This window comes from Callithrix jacchus, chromosome 6 (genome assembly GCF_049354715.1).
Source record: "Callithrix jacchus isolate 240 chromosome 6, calJac240_pri, whole genome shotgun sequence".
Lineage (NCBI taxonomy): Eukaryota > Metazoa > Chordata > Mammalia > Primates > Cebidae > Callithrix > Callithrix jacchus.
In genome coordinates this window covers 162,264,602-162,277,260 of record NC_133507.1, presented here as the reverse complement: position 1 = coordinate 162,277,260, position 12,659 = coordinate 162,264,602, and the positions used below count along the sequence as shown (strand labels likewise).

General features: G+C 57.8%; 1 protein-coding gene across 19 annotated transcripts in view; it reads right to left on the bottom strand.

Moving 5' to 3' along the window:
• SNED1 (sushi, nidogen and EGF like domains 1) overlaps positions 1–12,327 on the bottom strand; it is a 107,149-nt gene extending 94,822 nt beyond the window's left edge. For all 19 annotated transcript variants that reach the window (XM_035306310.3, XM_035306308.3, XM_035306315.3 and 16 more), the window contains exon 1: positions 11,919–12,327. In XM_035306310.3, coding sequence (XP_035162201.1) covers positions 11,919–12,131 — 213 coding nt within the window. In that variant the 5' untranslated portion in view covers positions 12,132–12,327. The remainder of the gene's footprint in view (positions 1–11,918) is intronic.
• Between the last annotated feature and the right edge of the window lie 332 nt (positions 12,328–12,659).

Below are 12,659 nucleotides of genomic sequence, written 5' to 3'. Positions count from 1 at the left end.
GGCCGGAGGCCATCCTGGCAGGCCTGCCCAGCACACTGGGACACTTGCAGAAATATAGCCGCTCCATGTGCCAGGAGACCCAGGAGACCTGCTGCCCCAGGCAGGGAAGGAGGATGGTGCTTGTTCTGGGTCTGCAGGGCAGAGATGCTACAGTGGGGCCTGGCTGCATCCCCAGCACCCCCAGTCCTTCCCTGCAGACCCTGTCGTCCCGGGCCTCCCCGTGGCTACTCTCTGGTCTCCTTTGGGGTCACGGCTCTGCCTGCAGCCCAGAGCCCAGGCCCTGGGTCAGTGCTGGCATCACTCTCCTCCCAGCTGAGCACCTGCCACTTAGAAAAACAAGGCTGCCACCTGGGCATCAGTCTCAGGCGGGTGAGAAAGGTCCTGGGAGGGACTCATACACAGGCCACCTAGAAAAAGCTCTGTGCTGGACAGAGCGGAGTGTGGCAGCCAACCTGGTGAATGCCCCTCAGCTCGCCCTCACCCTTCTCTCCCAGGCTGTGGTCAAGGCCAGCCAGCCTCATGGCGGCCTTGCCATGGAGAGGATGCTCTGACCCCTCTGAGCAGGCTTAGGTTCTTGGGCTGCTGGTCAGCTGCTACCCTGGGGAGCCCCCAGGCCACATGAAACCCAAAGCCACAGTGACCTGGGGACTTGGAGGAGGCTCCATGCCCTCTTCCACCAGGGGCGGGGCTGGCCACAGACACTCAGGGCCCTCCTGCCCTTGGGCACCCATGTCTTTCCTGCAGGACTGGGCTGGACTCCTGCTGGCTCCGGAGGAAGCAGAGACACGTTCCGGTGGCATTTCTGACTTGGATGAAAGCAGGAAAGAGCTAGCGTCTGGGGGGCCTCCAGGAGGTGACCTGGGGCTGCAAGTGCTGCTGTGTGACAGCCTGCTCTCCAGACCTGAGCCTGGGGGCTGCTCTCAGCAGGGCAGGGTGGGCCTGGAGGGGAGCCAGGGACCCAAGATGTTTCCGAGGGCCCTGGAGCTGGAAAGCAGCACCCTGGCTCTGCAAATGTCAGATCACAAAGGGTGGCGCTGTGATTCCCGCTTTGACTCCTCTGCCAAGAGTGAAACAGCACAGCCCCGAGGCATTTTAGAAGCTTGTTTTGAAGAATGTAGGCACGTCTTTTATTTCCTGGCAGCTTTCTGGGTAATTAGGATTCCTCCCATAGGCAGAGTGGGGGCTGGCGTCCTGGGCAGGGTTGGGGGGAGATGGGCAGGGCCTCTGGGGCTGAAGGCCTTGTTTCCCATTGAGCAGCCTCACGCCAACCCTGGAGGGAGGGAGGCTGGCCCCTGAGCCCCGAGGGCAATAGTGGACTGGACCTCCAGGGAACTGTACCTGAGAGAAGCAGATACCCAAGGGAGTGTTTCAATGGGAGGGAACAGAGCTACCAGGGACAGCCAGGGTGAATTTCTGGAGGAGGGGGCATGAGTTGCATTCAGTGCCCGGACAGGGGAAGGGTAAGGAGGGGTTCCCAGGAGGTTGCTGATGGAGGCCATGTCCTCTCTCTCTGTCCCCATGGAGCCACGCCCCCAGCCTGTGCCCCTTCTCAGGCCCTGTCCCTCTTGCTGTCCTCACAGCCTCTCCCTCTCCCCAGCCCCTCTGCTTCCGGGTGTTGGCAGCAGCTCCTGCCTCCTGCTCCTTGCCTCAAATGCTGCCCACCTTGGCCAGGTGCCCCGCCAGTCCCTATGGCCAGAAGGGCCACAGCCCAATCCCCCAGAGGCCCCATGCTATGTGGGTATCCACCCACTCTTTCCATCCGTCACCAGCCTGGGCCACTGCCTCCTGGCCTCTTGAGATCTTGCGGCCCTCAGCCTGTCCACACCTCAGAGGGAGGGGCCTCCTCACAGTCACCCTGCATCTCTGCAGCTGCCACGGTGCCATGGTCACCTGCAGCCACCACCGTCAGAGATGCTAGCCTGGCCTGTCCCCACGCCCCACCCTCATGCCCCGCCCCGCCCCTGCTCCAAGGCTGCCTCCACCCCACTGAGAGCGGACGGCAGGACATCGCTGCTGAAGGACAGGTTCGAGGGCCCAGGAGGCCCAGGCTGACCCTTAATGAGCCCCTGGACAAGCCCAGAGGACAGTGTGATCCTGGGCTGCCCTCCTGTGTGGAGGCTTTGGGGTCAGGGGACTGGGCCAGTCACAGTCCTGCTCCCAGCTGCTGCCCCCAGACCAGCCCGCAGAGCCCAGAAATGACTTCTGCACGCGCTGAGCCCCGGGCACCTCGGGAGCAAGGCCTCGGCTGCCCACAGCAGTGTCTAATACCAGACACCTGCCGGCTGAACAAATGACTTGTCCTGCTTTGCAAAGAACCAGTGAATGGAAATTGGGGCTCCCGGCTGTGGAGGCTGGCCCTGTAGAGGATGAATGGGGTGAGGTCGGGCTGGGGCTCCCCGCTGGTTGGTGGCAGGCAGGCAGCAGTGTGACTAGGTCCTACGCTTCCAGCCTGTCTTGCACTTGGATCTGCCCAGAGGGAGCCCCCTTCGGCAGGACATCGCACCCCCAATCAGAACACCAGGACACCCTGTGGCCCAGAAGCCCATGGGGCAGGAGGCATGCTCTCGGCTGGGACCCTGTGGGGGCAGCTTGTCCCGGACACCCCTTCCCAGGAAATGGGGGCAGGAGGAGACTGGAGCTGGCAGAGTAGGTTAGCTTAAGGGTGCCCGGGTCACCATGAGCAGCTCTTGGAGGAAGGAGTAGTGCTTCAAAGGTGGGGCTCTGAGCCCGTCCAGGAGCCCCGTCACAGCATCTGCCCTGGGAGCTCTGAGTTCCCACCACATCCCAGGCGGCCCCGGAGCAGCACAGAAGACTGCTCTGGCAACACGCTCTGGGCGTGTCAGAGCTGGGGAGCAGCCACCTCCACCCAGGGCAGGGTGTCACTGTGAATGCCCTCTGGGCAGTGGCGGACAGAAGGGAGGCACCCTGAGAAGCTCACTCCCTTGGATCCAGTGAGCCCACTTGGGGCAGTTCACTGCAAGGAAAGACGAGGAGGCTGCAGGATGGACACACACTGACTCGGAGATGCTGAAACCCCCCGGGGTCCGTAACTAGCGAAAGGAGTCACATCGCAGCCAGAGAATGCAGTCTGGTGCTGTAGTGAAAAGGCACATTTCCACGGAGAAGTCAAGGTGTGGGTGGATGCCTGCGGTGTAACTCTGAGAGAAACACGCCACACGGAGACCCGTGTGAGACGGTAACCCCAAGGGTGCTTTGTAAAACCCTTGAAAACAGCTAAGGAAGAATTCACCGCAATGTTAAAAGCCCTTATTTTTGGATGATGGAATTACAGATGTATCATCCCAACGACAGAAGATGAACAATAATGATTTCCTGAGCAGCTTCTGGGAGCTTGACGGCACGGTGAACAAAACAGACGAAAACAAAGTTAACACCAAGAAGAGACACATCGCTGCTCTCCGCCTCCTTCAATCAGAGCAAGGTTTTGGCCTGAAGGAGCGAACGAATGAAGGCACGAGCTTCTCTGCAGCGCTGGCTGGGAGGATGGCCAGCTGCCCACCTCTGTCAAGAAGTTCTAGCTTCCCCTTATCGCCGACAACTGAGGAGGACGTGAGACTCCGCTGCACACCTGATGGCCCCTGCCCCCGACACGGTTTAGCGCGTATTCCCGTGAGCACGGACAGCCTCTCACGTAAGCGCATACGACCACCCACCTCAGGGACCCTAACGCTGCGGCACAGCCGTCAATGCCACTTTCCCCTCATGTCTGTTTCATCATTATTTACCTAGATCAGTGCGGACTCAAAAATGGACTTCTCCTTTAGTTAACAGATTACCTGTGACTATCTTTGTTTCAATGCTCAAATTGTCCCCAACCCTGCCAGTGGGAGCCCCTTCCGGAGGCCTGTGTCCCCCTGACCCTCAGCGGGAGCCCCTTCCGGAGGCCTCTATGTCCCCCTGACCCCCAGCGGGAGCCCCTTCCGGAGACCTCTATGTCCCCCTGACCCCCAGCGGGAGCCCCTTCCGGAGGCCTGTGTCCCCCGGACCCCCAGTGGGAGCCCCTTCCGGAGGCCTCTGTGTCCCCCTGACCCCCAGCGGGAGCCCCTTCCGGAGGCCTCTGTGTCCCCCTGACCCCCAGCGGGAGCCCCTTCCGGAGGCCTGTGTCCCCCGGACCCCCAGTGGGAGCCCCTTCCGGAGGCCTCTGTGTCCCCCTGACCCCCAGCGGGGGCCCTTCCGGAGGCCTCTGTGTCCTGGGCCACCTCCATCCCTCTGCCAGCTCTTCCGTGCTTTACGGCACAGCAAGGTGTCCCGGCTCATTGTACTTCTCTTACCATCAACCTGGGGATCTCCAAGACTCCCCAGTTCTTTCTAGTGGAGACTGGTGTCCAGCAAGCAAGACCTGAGCACGGAAGTGCCGTTTGCTATCGGGGTATTATTGCTTCCATTTCTCTCGGCGGACAGAGCTAGGAAATGTGGATGCAGGGACACAGAGAAGTACAAACCTGCCTACACCCACCTAGCATAACACACAGAAACACGTACTACGAGCTTACACTGCTATGCTCAGGTCGAGTCTAACACGAAGCCACAGGTTTCATTGTGTTTCCTCCTTTCTGTATCTGCAGCTCCCGTCTTCAGGAGAAGCTCACGTTATTCTCAATCTATTTACCCAACTGCTCAACAGCCTCGACATTTCTAAGCCAGGCCGCCGTGAAAAACAGGGCTACACGTGGAGTTTCAGAATTGTTTACCGTCTCTTCACTTCTGCTCACAGACGTGTAGTCAAAGTATTGTATTAAAAATCAATGCTGAAATTAGTAGATGGCAATTTTAAAGCAATTATTATAAAGATTAAAAATATGCTCAGGATAGAAAAGAAAACATCAACATAATGAGAAGAGAAATGAAAAACGCAGAAAAGACCCAAACGGAATTTACGTGAGTAAAGAGCGAAATAGATTAAACAAACATGCACTGAATGGGATGAACAGGTCAGACTGTGTAGGAAAAAAAATCAGTGATATTGAAATCGTAACAATGGAAATATTCAAAATGAAGGGCAGAGAATAAATGACTTAAAAACAGCAAACCCCCAATGAGCTTGGGGACGAGATTAAGAAGTTTAATGTTCAAACAATTTGACTCTTCAGAGGAGAGCAGAAAAAGGACAGAAAAAAGTCTGTGAAGATGGCTGAGATTTTTTTCGAATTTCATGGAAATGATACAGTCACAAATGATGACTATTAATGAAACCAAGCAGAAGAAATATTTTTAACAATATACCTAATATTTTTACAACAATATACCTAATAACTAAATTGCTGGAAAGCAGTGATGAAAAGAAAATCTTGAAGCGATCGGAGAAAAAAAGATGCCTACACAATGATACTAGACTCCTCACGCCAGTCAGAAGACAAGACAGCAGCACCTTCAAAACTTTAAAACACAGACTCCAAACTCAATCTAGAACTCCACACTCACCCGGCAGATACCTTTCAAAAAGTGAAGATGAACATTTTCAGATTTTAAAAAACCAGGGATAATTTATGCCAGCAGGTCTGCCCAAAAGAAATATTAAAGGAAGTCCTTCAAGCAGAAGGAAAACAATATAAAAATGGAAATCTGGGCCAGGCACAGTGGCTCAGGCCTTTGGGAGGCTGAGGTGGGCAGGAATTTCAGACCAGCCTGGTCAACACGGTGAAACCTCATCTCTACTAAAAATACAAAATTAGCTGGGAGTGGTGGTGGCACCTGTAGTCCCAGGTACCCGGGAGGCTGAGGCAGGAGAATCCCCTTGAACCTGGGAGGTGGAGGTTGCAGTGAGCTGAGATCGTGCCACTGGACTCCAGCCTGAGTGACAGAGTAAGTGAGACTCCGTCTCAAAAACGAAAACTAAACTAAAATTTAAAAAATAATAAAAAATTTTTTTTAAAATGTGAACCTACACAAAGAAATGAAGAAGACTGGAAATAGTCAACATGCGGGTCAATAGAAAAGACTTTCTCATTTTTTTCCTCCACATTCCATTGTATATACTGGCATGAAGACTTTCTAATTTTTAATCTCCTTAAATGATAACTCTTTAAAGAAAAAATACTGGCTGGGCATGGTGGCTCACACCTGCAATCCCAGCACTTTGGGAGGCTGAGGCAGGTGGATCATGAGGTCAGGAGTTGAAGACCAGCCTGGCCAAGATGGTAAAACCCTGTATCTACTAAAAATACAAAAATTAGCTAGACATGGTTGTGGGTGCCTATAATCCCAGCTATTCTGGAGGCTGAGGCAGAGAATTGCTTGAACCCGGGAGGCAGAGGTTGCAGTGAGTGGAGATGGTGCCACTGCACTCCAGCCTGGGTGATAGAGTGAGACTCTGTCTCAAAAACACACAAAATCCCCACACATTAACAGTGCGTTATTGGGTTTATGATGTGTATAAAGTAATATCTATGACAATAATAGCATGAGGGCCAGAGGGGGAAATGATGTACTGTTATAAGGTTATTATATCATACTAGAAAGAGTATAATATTATTTGAAGGTAAAGTAAGTTAAAAATGCATTTAAATCTAGAAAATCATGAAAAATAAATCAGAGTTGTAGCTAATAAGCCAATAGTAGAGATAATATTAATAAATCATTTTTTTAGAATCCAAAAGAAAAACGATAGAGAACAGATGTAACAAATACGAAGACGCCAGGTTGAAATTCAACCACACTGACGATTACATTAAACGTAAACGGTCTAAACACTTTAATTAAATGGAAGCGCTACATCGAGCTAGATTAGAAAAAACATCAATACTAGACTTTTTTTTTTTTTTTGCATTTACCAGAAAAAGAATCAAGGCCACAGTCATGAAGGTATGGTAACAGTTTTGTTGAAGATTTCACAGGAAGCCAGAGCAAGAAGCCAAAGACTGCAGTTTTATCAGTGTTGTGCCCACTGCAGACACACATCTCCTTTCTTTGTGGCTTCCCTGGTGGGGCGTGGGGACCATCTTGTGCCTCACGCAGAGGCCAGCCTCACCCCAGGCTCATCCCACTCCAGGATCTTCACCTCCCACCTGCATCGGCCTCTTTCCTTCCTTACACAGGACGGCCTGGCCCTGTCAGCCCAGGGGCTCCCAGCCCTACTCTAGCTCGCTTGGCCAAGAAAGGGCTCATAAGAAACCAGATACCTTTGAAGGCAGAGGGCAGCATAAATGATAACCAAAGGTTTTTTTGTCACCTTTACAAATTGCTGCTCCTGTGTGCAGCCTTCTGGCTTCTCATGGCCACCTTTCATCACACACAGAAGTGTCACGCATAATACTTCATGTCAGTATCACACAAACTGATTTGTCTTCCCTGTGAGCCTCTTCTCTAAGCAGGTCAGCTGCAGAGGTAGGCACTGCAGACAGACTCTCCTTATGGGGCCCAGCATGCAGCCAGGACCCCCATCATACTACCACGTTCCAATAGCTGTGCCTATGCTGTGGGTCAGGCCAGTCTAGGGGGAGCCGGCCACGGGCTGAGGCTGGTGTGCAGGTCCTGCAGATCTGTGTGGAAAAGCTGACCCCCTGGCTAAGACTCACCCTGTCAGGGAAGGTGGGACTGCTTCTACTTTGGGGAATACAGCGTGCAGAACGTGCTGGTGGTCACCACCGTGAGCCCACCATGTGGGTGTGGCACAGGAGGACTCACGGCTCAGGGCTCAGCCATTTCACTGCACGCGTCCTCTGGCCTCAGCAGGGGTGGAAGAGAGAGTCCTTCACCGGGGCACCACCACCACTGCAGTCCCAGGCTGTTGTCTGAGGCCTATTCTGAGCCCACCACCAGAATGCTGGCATGAGGATGGATGTGGTCCGTGCCTTCATGGGGCGCACGCTCCAAATATGAAAACAAAAAGAGCAACCCAGGTGAGGTCAGAACTAACGAGCTGCAGTGAGCACAGAGGGCAGGGCTGGGGGAGTGCTGGGAGCGGGGAAGTGTGGGGGGATTCTGGCAAGGAGAGACAGGATCCCACTGGCATTTTGTATGGCTCCCTTGGCCGCTCTGCACAGAGGAGGGCAGGCTGGAGGGCAAGGCCAGGAGCTGGAGGTCAGCACGGGGGTCCCGCAGGTGTCCAGGTGGGCGGGGACGGAGCATGCGTCGGGAAGTGACAGCTGGGAAGTGGTCCCAGTAGAGATGTAGGCGGAGCTGCTGCTAAGTGGAGTGTGAGGGAAAGGAGGGAGGAAGGCCCTTGGGTTCAGGAGACTGGTGGGAGCAGGGAGGAAGCAGGACTTCCGTTTGGGTCCCACTGAGTTTGGGGTGGCATGGTGAGAAGGCCGCTGGACCTAGGAGTCTGAAGGCCCCCGAATCTGCATTCTGAGCCTGGTTTCCTCATCTGCACAGGACACGATTGTCCTGTTCCATCCTCTCAGGGGCTGCTGTGAGGTCCAGGCAGATCACAGCTGTCCTGGCCTCGGGGCCTTGACCCGCAGCCGTCAGGCTCTCAGTCCAGTATCCTCCTTGACTCCAGCCCCATTCCACTTCCCCGGAACCCCCTTCCTTCTGCTTCTTCCACCCCCAGGCAGCAGCAAGAAGGCGGTGCTGAGGAGGGGCAGGACCACCTTGGCTGAGCCCACAGCAGGCGGTGGGCCAGCCCTGGAACCTCAGTGGACAGGGTGGCTGAAGGGCAGCCCAGGACCCTCCTCCCAGCCAAGGGGCTCCTGCATTTGCTGGGGAGTTTCGTGAGTTCAGAAAAGAGCAGAGAGGTCAGTGATTTCTCCCCACATGTCCAGATCCACCCATACACAGGCCTCGGTCCCACTGAGGCAGGATTTTCCAGATGCCTTAGAGTTGGTGACCACACAACCATGACAGCGATGGGGTGTGACAGAGGCATGAACTGATGGAGAAGCTTCACCACACAGATGGGGAGACAAAGGCTCCTGGAGGAAGGGAGCTGGCAAAGGTCACAGGCTGTGTGTGAACGCTGACACCAGAGCAGCTGCCCTGGGCTCTCTGTGCTGGGAGGGGCAGGGCTGGGGCTGTGCCCAGATGGGAATGTCCGTGCAGAGCCAGAGTGAGCAGATTCGGGGTGTGGCACCAAGCCTCAGAGTGGGGGTGTTGGCGCCAAGCCTCAGGGTGCAGAGTGGGGTGTTGGCGCCAAGCCTCAGGGTGCAGAGTGGGGTGCTGGCACCAAGCCTCAGGGCGCAGAGTGGGGGTGTTGGCACCAAGCCTCAGGGCGCAGAGTGGGGGTGTTGGCACCAAGCCTCAGGGCGCAGAGTGGGGTGTTGGCCAGCACCAGCCAGGGTCAGGCTGACTGTCCGCATTCCTCTCTCTTGCCTTTGGGCTCTGCAGGGCACCGCCCACTCTCAACCCTCAAATCCTCCCTACGTCTGCTCAGGGCTCTGATGCCAAAGAAATGAAGCTTTTCCTGTGGCCTCAAGACCATGCCACAGGTGGGGGCTATGCCAGGGGCCAGGGCTTCCGCGCAGTGGGCAGGGAACAGAAATTCCCTCTTATTCCCCGAACCTGCCCCTAGGAAGCCACTCCACCTGCACAGGCCCCACAGACCACTGCAAGCTCCGTCCTACTCGGACACGGGCAATTCCTGCTCGGCAGGCTAGTGCAGTGCTCCACACTCCTCAGCAGCATTACCTTTGTGTGTAGAACCTTACCAACAAAATGCACTTTGACACTTTCAGAGCCTTACAGCTTACCACAAACACACAGCTACTACCACACTAAAAAGCAGCAAAATGACGGGTCCCTTCTGGAAGGGGCCACTCCCCGTGTGGCAGAGCTGCCTTGCTGAGGCCAGAACCCACGTGCTATTTCTGATGAAGCCTGGAGAGCACCAGGTCTTGGGAGAGCACTTCTAATCTCTCCTGTGACTTGTGGGCAGTGTCAGAGCGAGCCACATTCGTTCATTCAGACAGCAAGCCTACTCTTGGTCAAGCAATGGGCTGGAGGTGGGGGAGAGCAGAGGTCCCTGCAGCGGGATGGGGCTGCAAGGTCCTGGCTGGGCCTGACATGTGAGTCTGGGTCCAGGGCCTGCAGGCACCATGCCCCTGCTGACTGGAGCTGGGCAGGAGCCAGAGCCAGGGGCCTCAGAAGAGGGTCTGCTCAGCCCGGGTGGGCATGGGAGGCCCCAGTGAGGTCCACCTCCTTCAGAACAAATACCTCCCTTCTTTCCATCTGGCTTCAGCTGTAACCTGCTGCCAAGCACCCCTTCCTCTCTCCAGCCTGACCACAGAGCCCTCAGTTGCTCCAGGCAAGGTGTCCTGGGCACCGCACCTCAAGCTTTCCGTTTTCCTTCCTGCTAAGCAAACAGAAAGGCAAAGTGCACTGCAGGCACCGTGTCCGCGTCGGCGAATGTTTTTCAAACAATATCTGTTTCCGGAGAAACCTCTGATGGAGATACATGTTTTGTTAGCAGCCGGAAGGCTCATTTCTGACAAAACCCTTGTTTTCCTAGCGGATCTTCCCACGTTAGAGCGCTTTCCCCCCGTGGTTCTGGCAAGGGTGCATGTTTTTGGTGAGGCTGTTCCGTGGGTTAGCCATTTTAATAACATTTTCATCTGAGACTCCCAGTGGGAAAGTTGAGCCTGGCCCAAATGCCTAGGGAGCCTTCTGAGATCTGTTAGGATGGTGCCAACGTGAGTGTCCCGTTCCTAAAGTGTATAGGCCTCCTCCAGCTCTGGCCAACCCCGAGCACCACTCTGCCCACCCACCTCGTACTTCTGAGAGTCAGTCCTGCTCCTCTGTCCTGGGCCAGAGGGACTTTTGGGGGGTAGCAATGACAGCATGGCTGTTCCTCCCACCGCATCAGGTTGCCCAGAGCCGCCACCAAAGTGGGGAGGCCTTCCTGAGCAGGTGGGGAAACCGAATGGGTGCGGTAGGTGGTGTTGGTGGCTGTGGGGTGGGAGGCACATTGGAGGGTGGAGGAGGCCTGGAGGATGGAGGTGGGTAGGGGCGATGACAGCCATGCTCAGGATGTGGACAGTGACGATGGGAAGCTGGGGACCGTGGGGATGGCAGCAGTGGTGGGCGTGTTGCTGGTGGTGGGCTGAAGGAGGTGGTGGTGATGGTGGAGCTGGCAGTGTAGGTGGTGGTACTCCACAGCACAGATGGCAGAGGCCATGTGGCTGGCTGTGGGCTGAGGCTGGGGGTAGGTGAGGGTGAGGGAGGGCTGATGGTGGAGGTGGCAGCGGTGATGGAGCTGGAGGAGACTCTACTTGACGCTGGCCCAGCAGTTTTCTAGATACGATCTGGGGTGTTTCAGGGAACCGCCAGGTGCCACTGCACTGCCGGCGAGTGCTCCATGCAGTCACCAGGTGCAGCATTTCACTCCCTGGGCGGCCACAAAGGCCTGGCCCAGGGTCACACTCTGGGAGCTGCGGAGACACAAGCGGCACTCGGGCCTGGTCCTTCAGCTGAGCTGAGCCTGCGATCCTGAGTCCCCCTGGGAGTCCCGTTTGGAGGAACGGAGCCTGAGCAGCCAGTCCCCAGACTGCGGAGAGGAGGGGAGGGACGGACATGCCTGATGCCAGCCTGCGTGCGAGGGTCTGCGGACAAACCAGCCCTGCCCCGAGCGCCGGACCCAGGGGTCCAGCCTGCTGGCCTCGGGCCGCACTGGCGGCCACTGGGGGCGGGGCTGAGACGGTCCGAGGAAGGGCCGCAACCTTCGCAGGCCAGGCGCCCCACTTGGGAAACTGAGGTCCGGGAGGCCCGTGCCCGGGGCCACGCAGCCGTGAAACGTGAAAACCAGGGCGGTACCGGGCCCCCTGCCCTGCCCTGGGGTCAGGCGCCCGGAGACGCACTCGGCGGCTCTGGCCGGCCCCGGGGCGCCGCGCTCCGCTCGCCCCCGCCCCGCCCGCGCCTCTCCCGCGGGCCGCCCAGGAGGAGGGAGCGCTGTCCTCATTCCACCTCGGCCGCCCGGTGCCAAGTGGCTGGCGGCGGCGGCGGGAGTCCGGGCCCGGGATACTCACGAAGAGTCCGGAGTGCCGGGCGCCGAAGAACGGGAAGGGCCCCGAGAGCGGCCGCAGCCCCGAGCCGCCGTCGTCCTGCTTGGGGGTGACGGCGTCGCCGCGCTCCGCGCCGAACGGGTAGAAGTCGGCGAGCGCCACCGCGCCGCGCACCCCGCGCGCCCCGAGCCCCAGGGCCGCGGCCGCCAGCAGCGCCCAGGCGACGCCGAGACGCATCGCGCGGTGAGCGCGGGACGGGGCGGGGAGCGGGCGGCGGGGCCGAGGCTGCGCGCGGGGGTGGCCGCGGGGCCAGGCGGGGAGCGCGGTGCGGGGCGCGGGGCGCGGGGGGCGCCGGGTGGCCGCGCCGTCGGGAGCTCCGCGTTCCGCACCCGCTCCGCGGAGGAAGGCGCCGGGCGGGAGCGCGTTCGGGGCCGGCCCCGCCTCTGGGGCCGCGATTTAAATATCCAGCCCGGCGGTCACTCGTCCGGGGCGGGGCCGCGCAGAACGGGCGGCTCTTAAAGCGCCAGGCCCCGTGGGAGAGCGCGGCGCGCGGGGAGCCCCGTCCCTGGCCTGGGCGCGCTCTGTCCACGCTCCGCCCCGGTCCCCAGCCCGGAGGGGGCGCCGGGGCCCTGAGAGCAGTCCTGGGACAGCCCTGTGTCCCCTGTGTCCCTAAGGCCCGAGGTGCTGGGCCTGCCCCGAAGGCGTGACTCACGGGGTGGGGGGCACCGTGGCCGGGCAGTGCCTGGATGTACTTTCTCAGAGTGG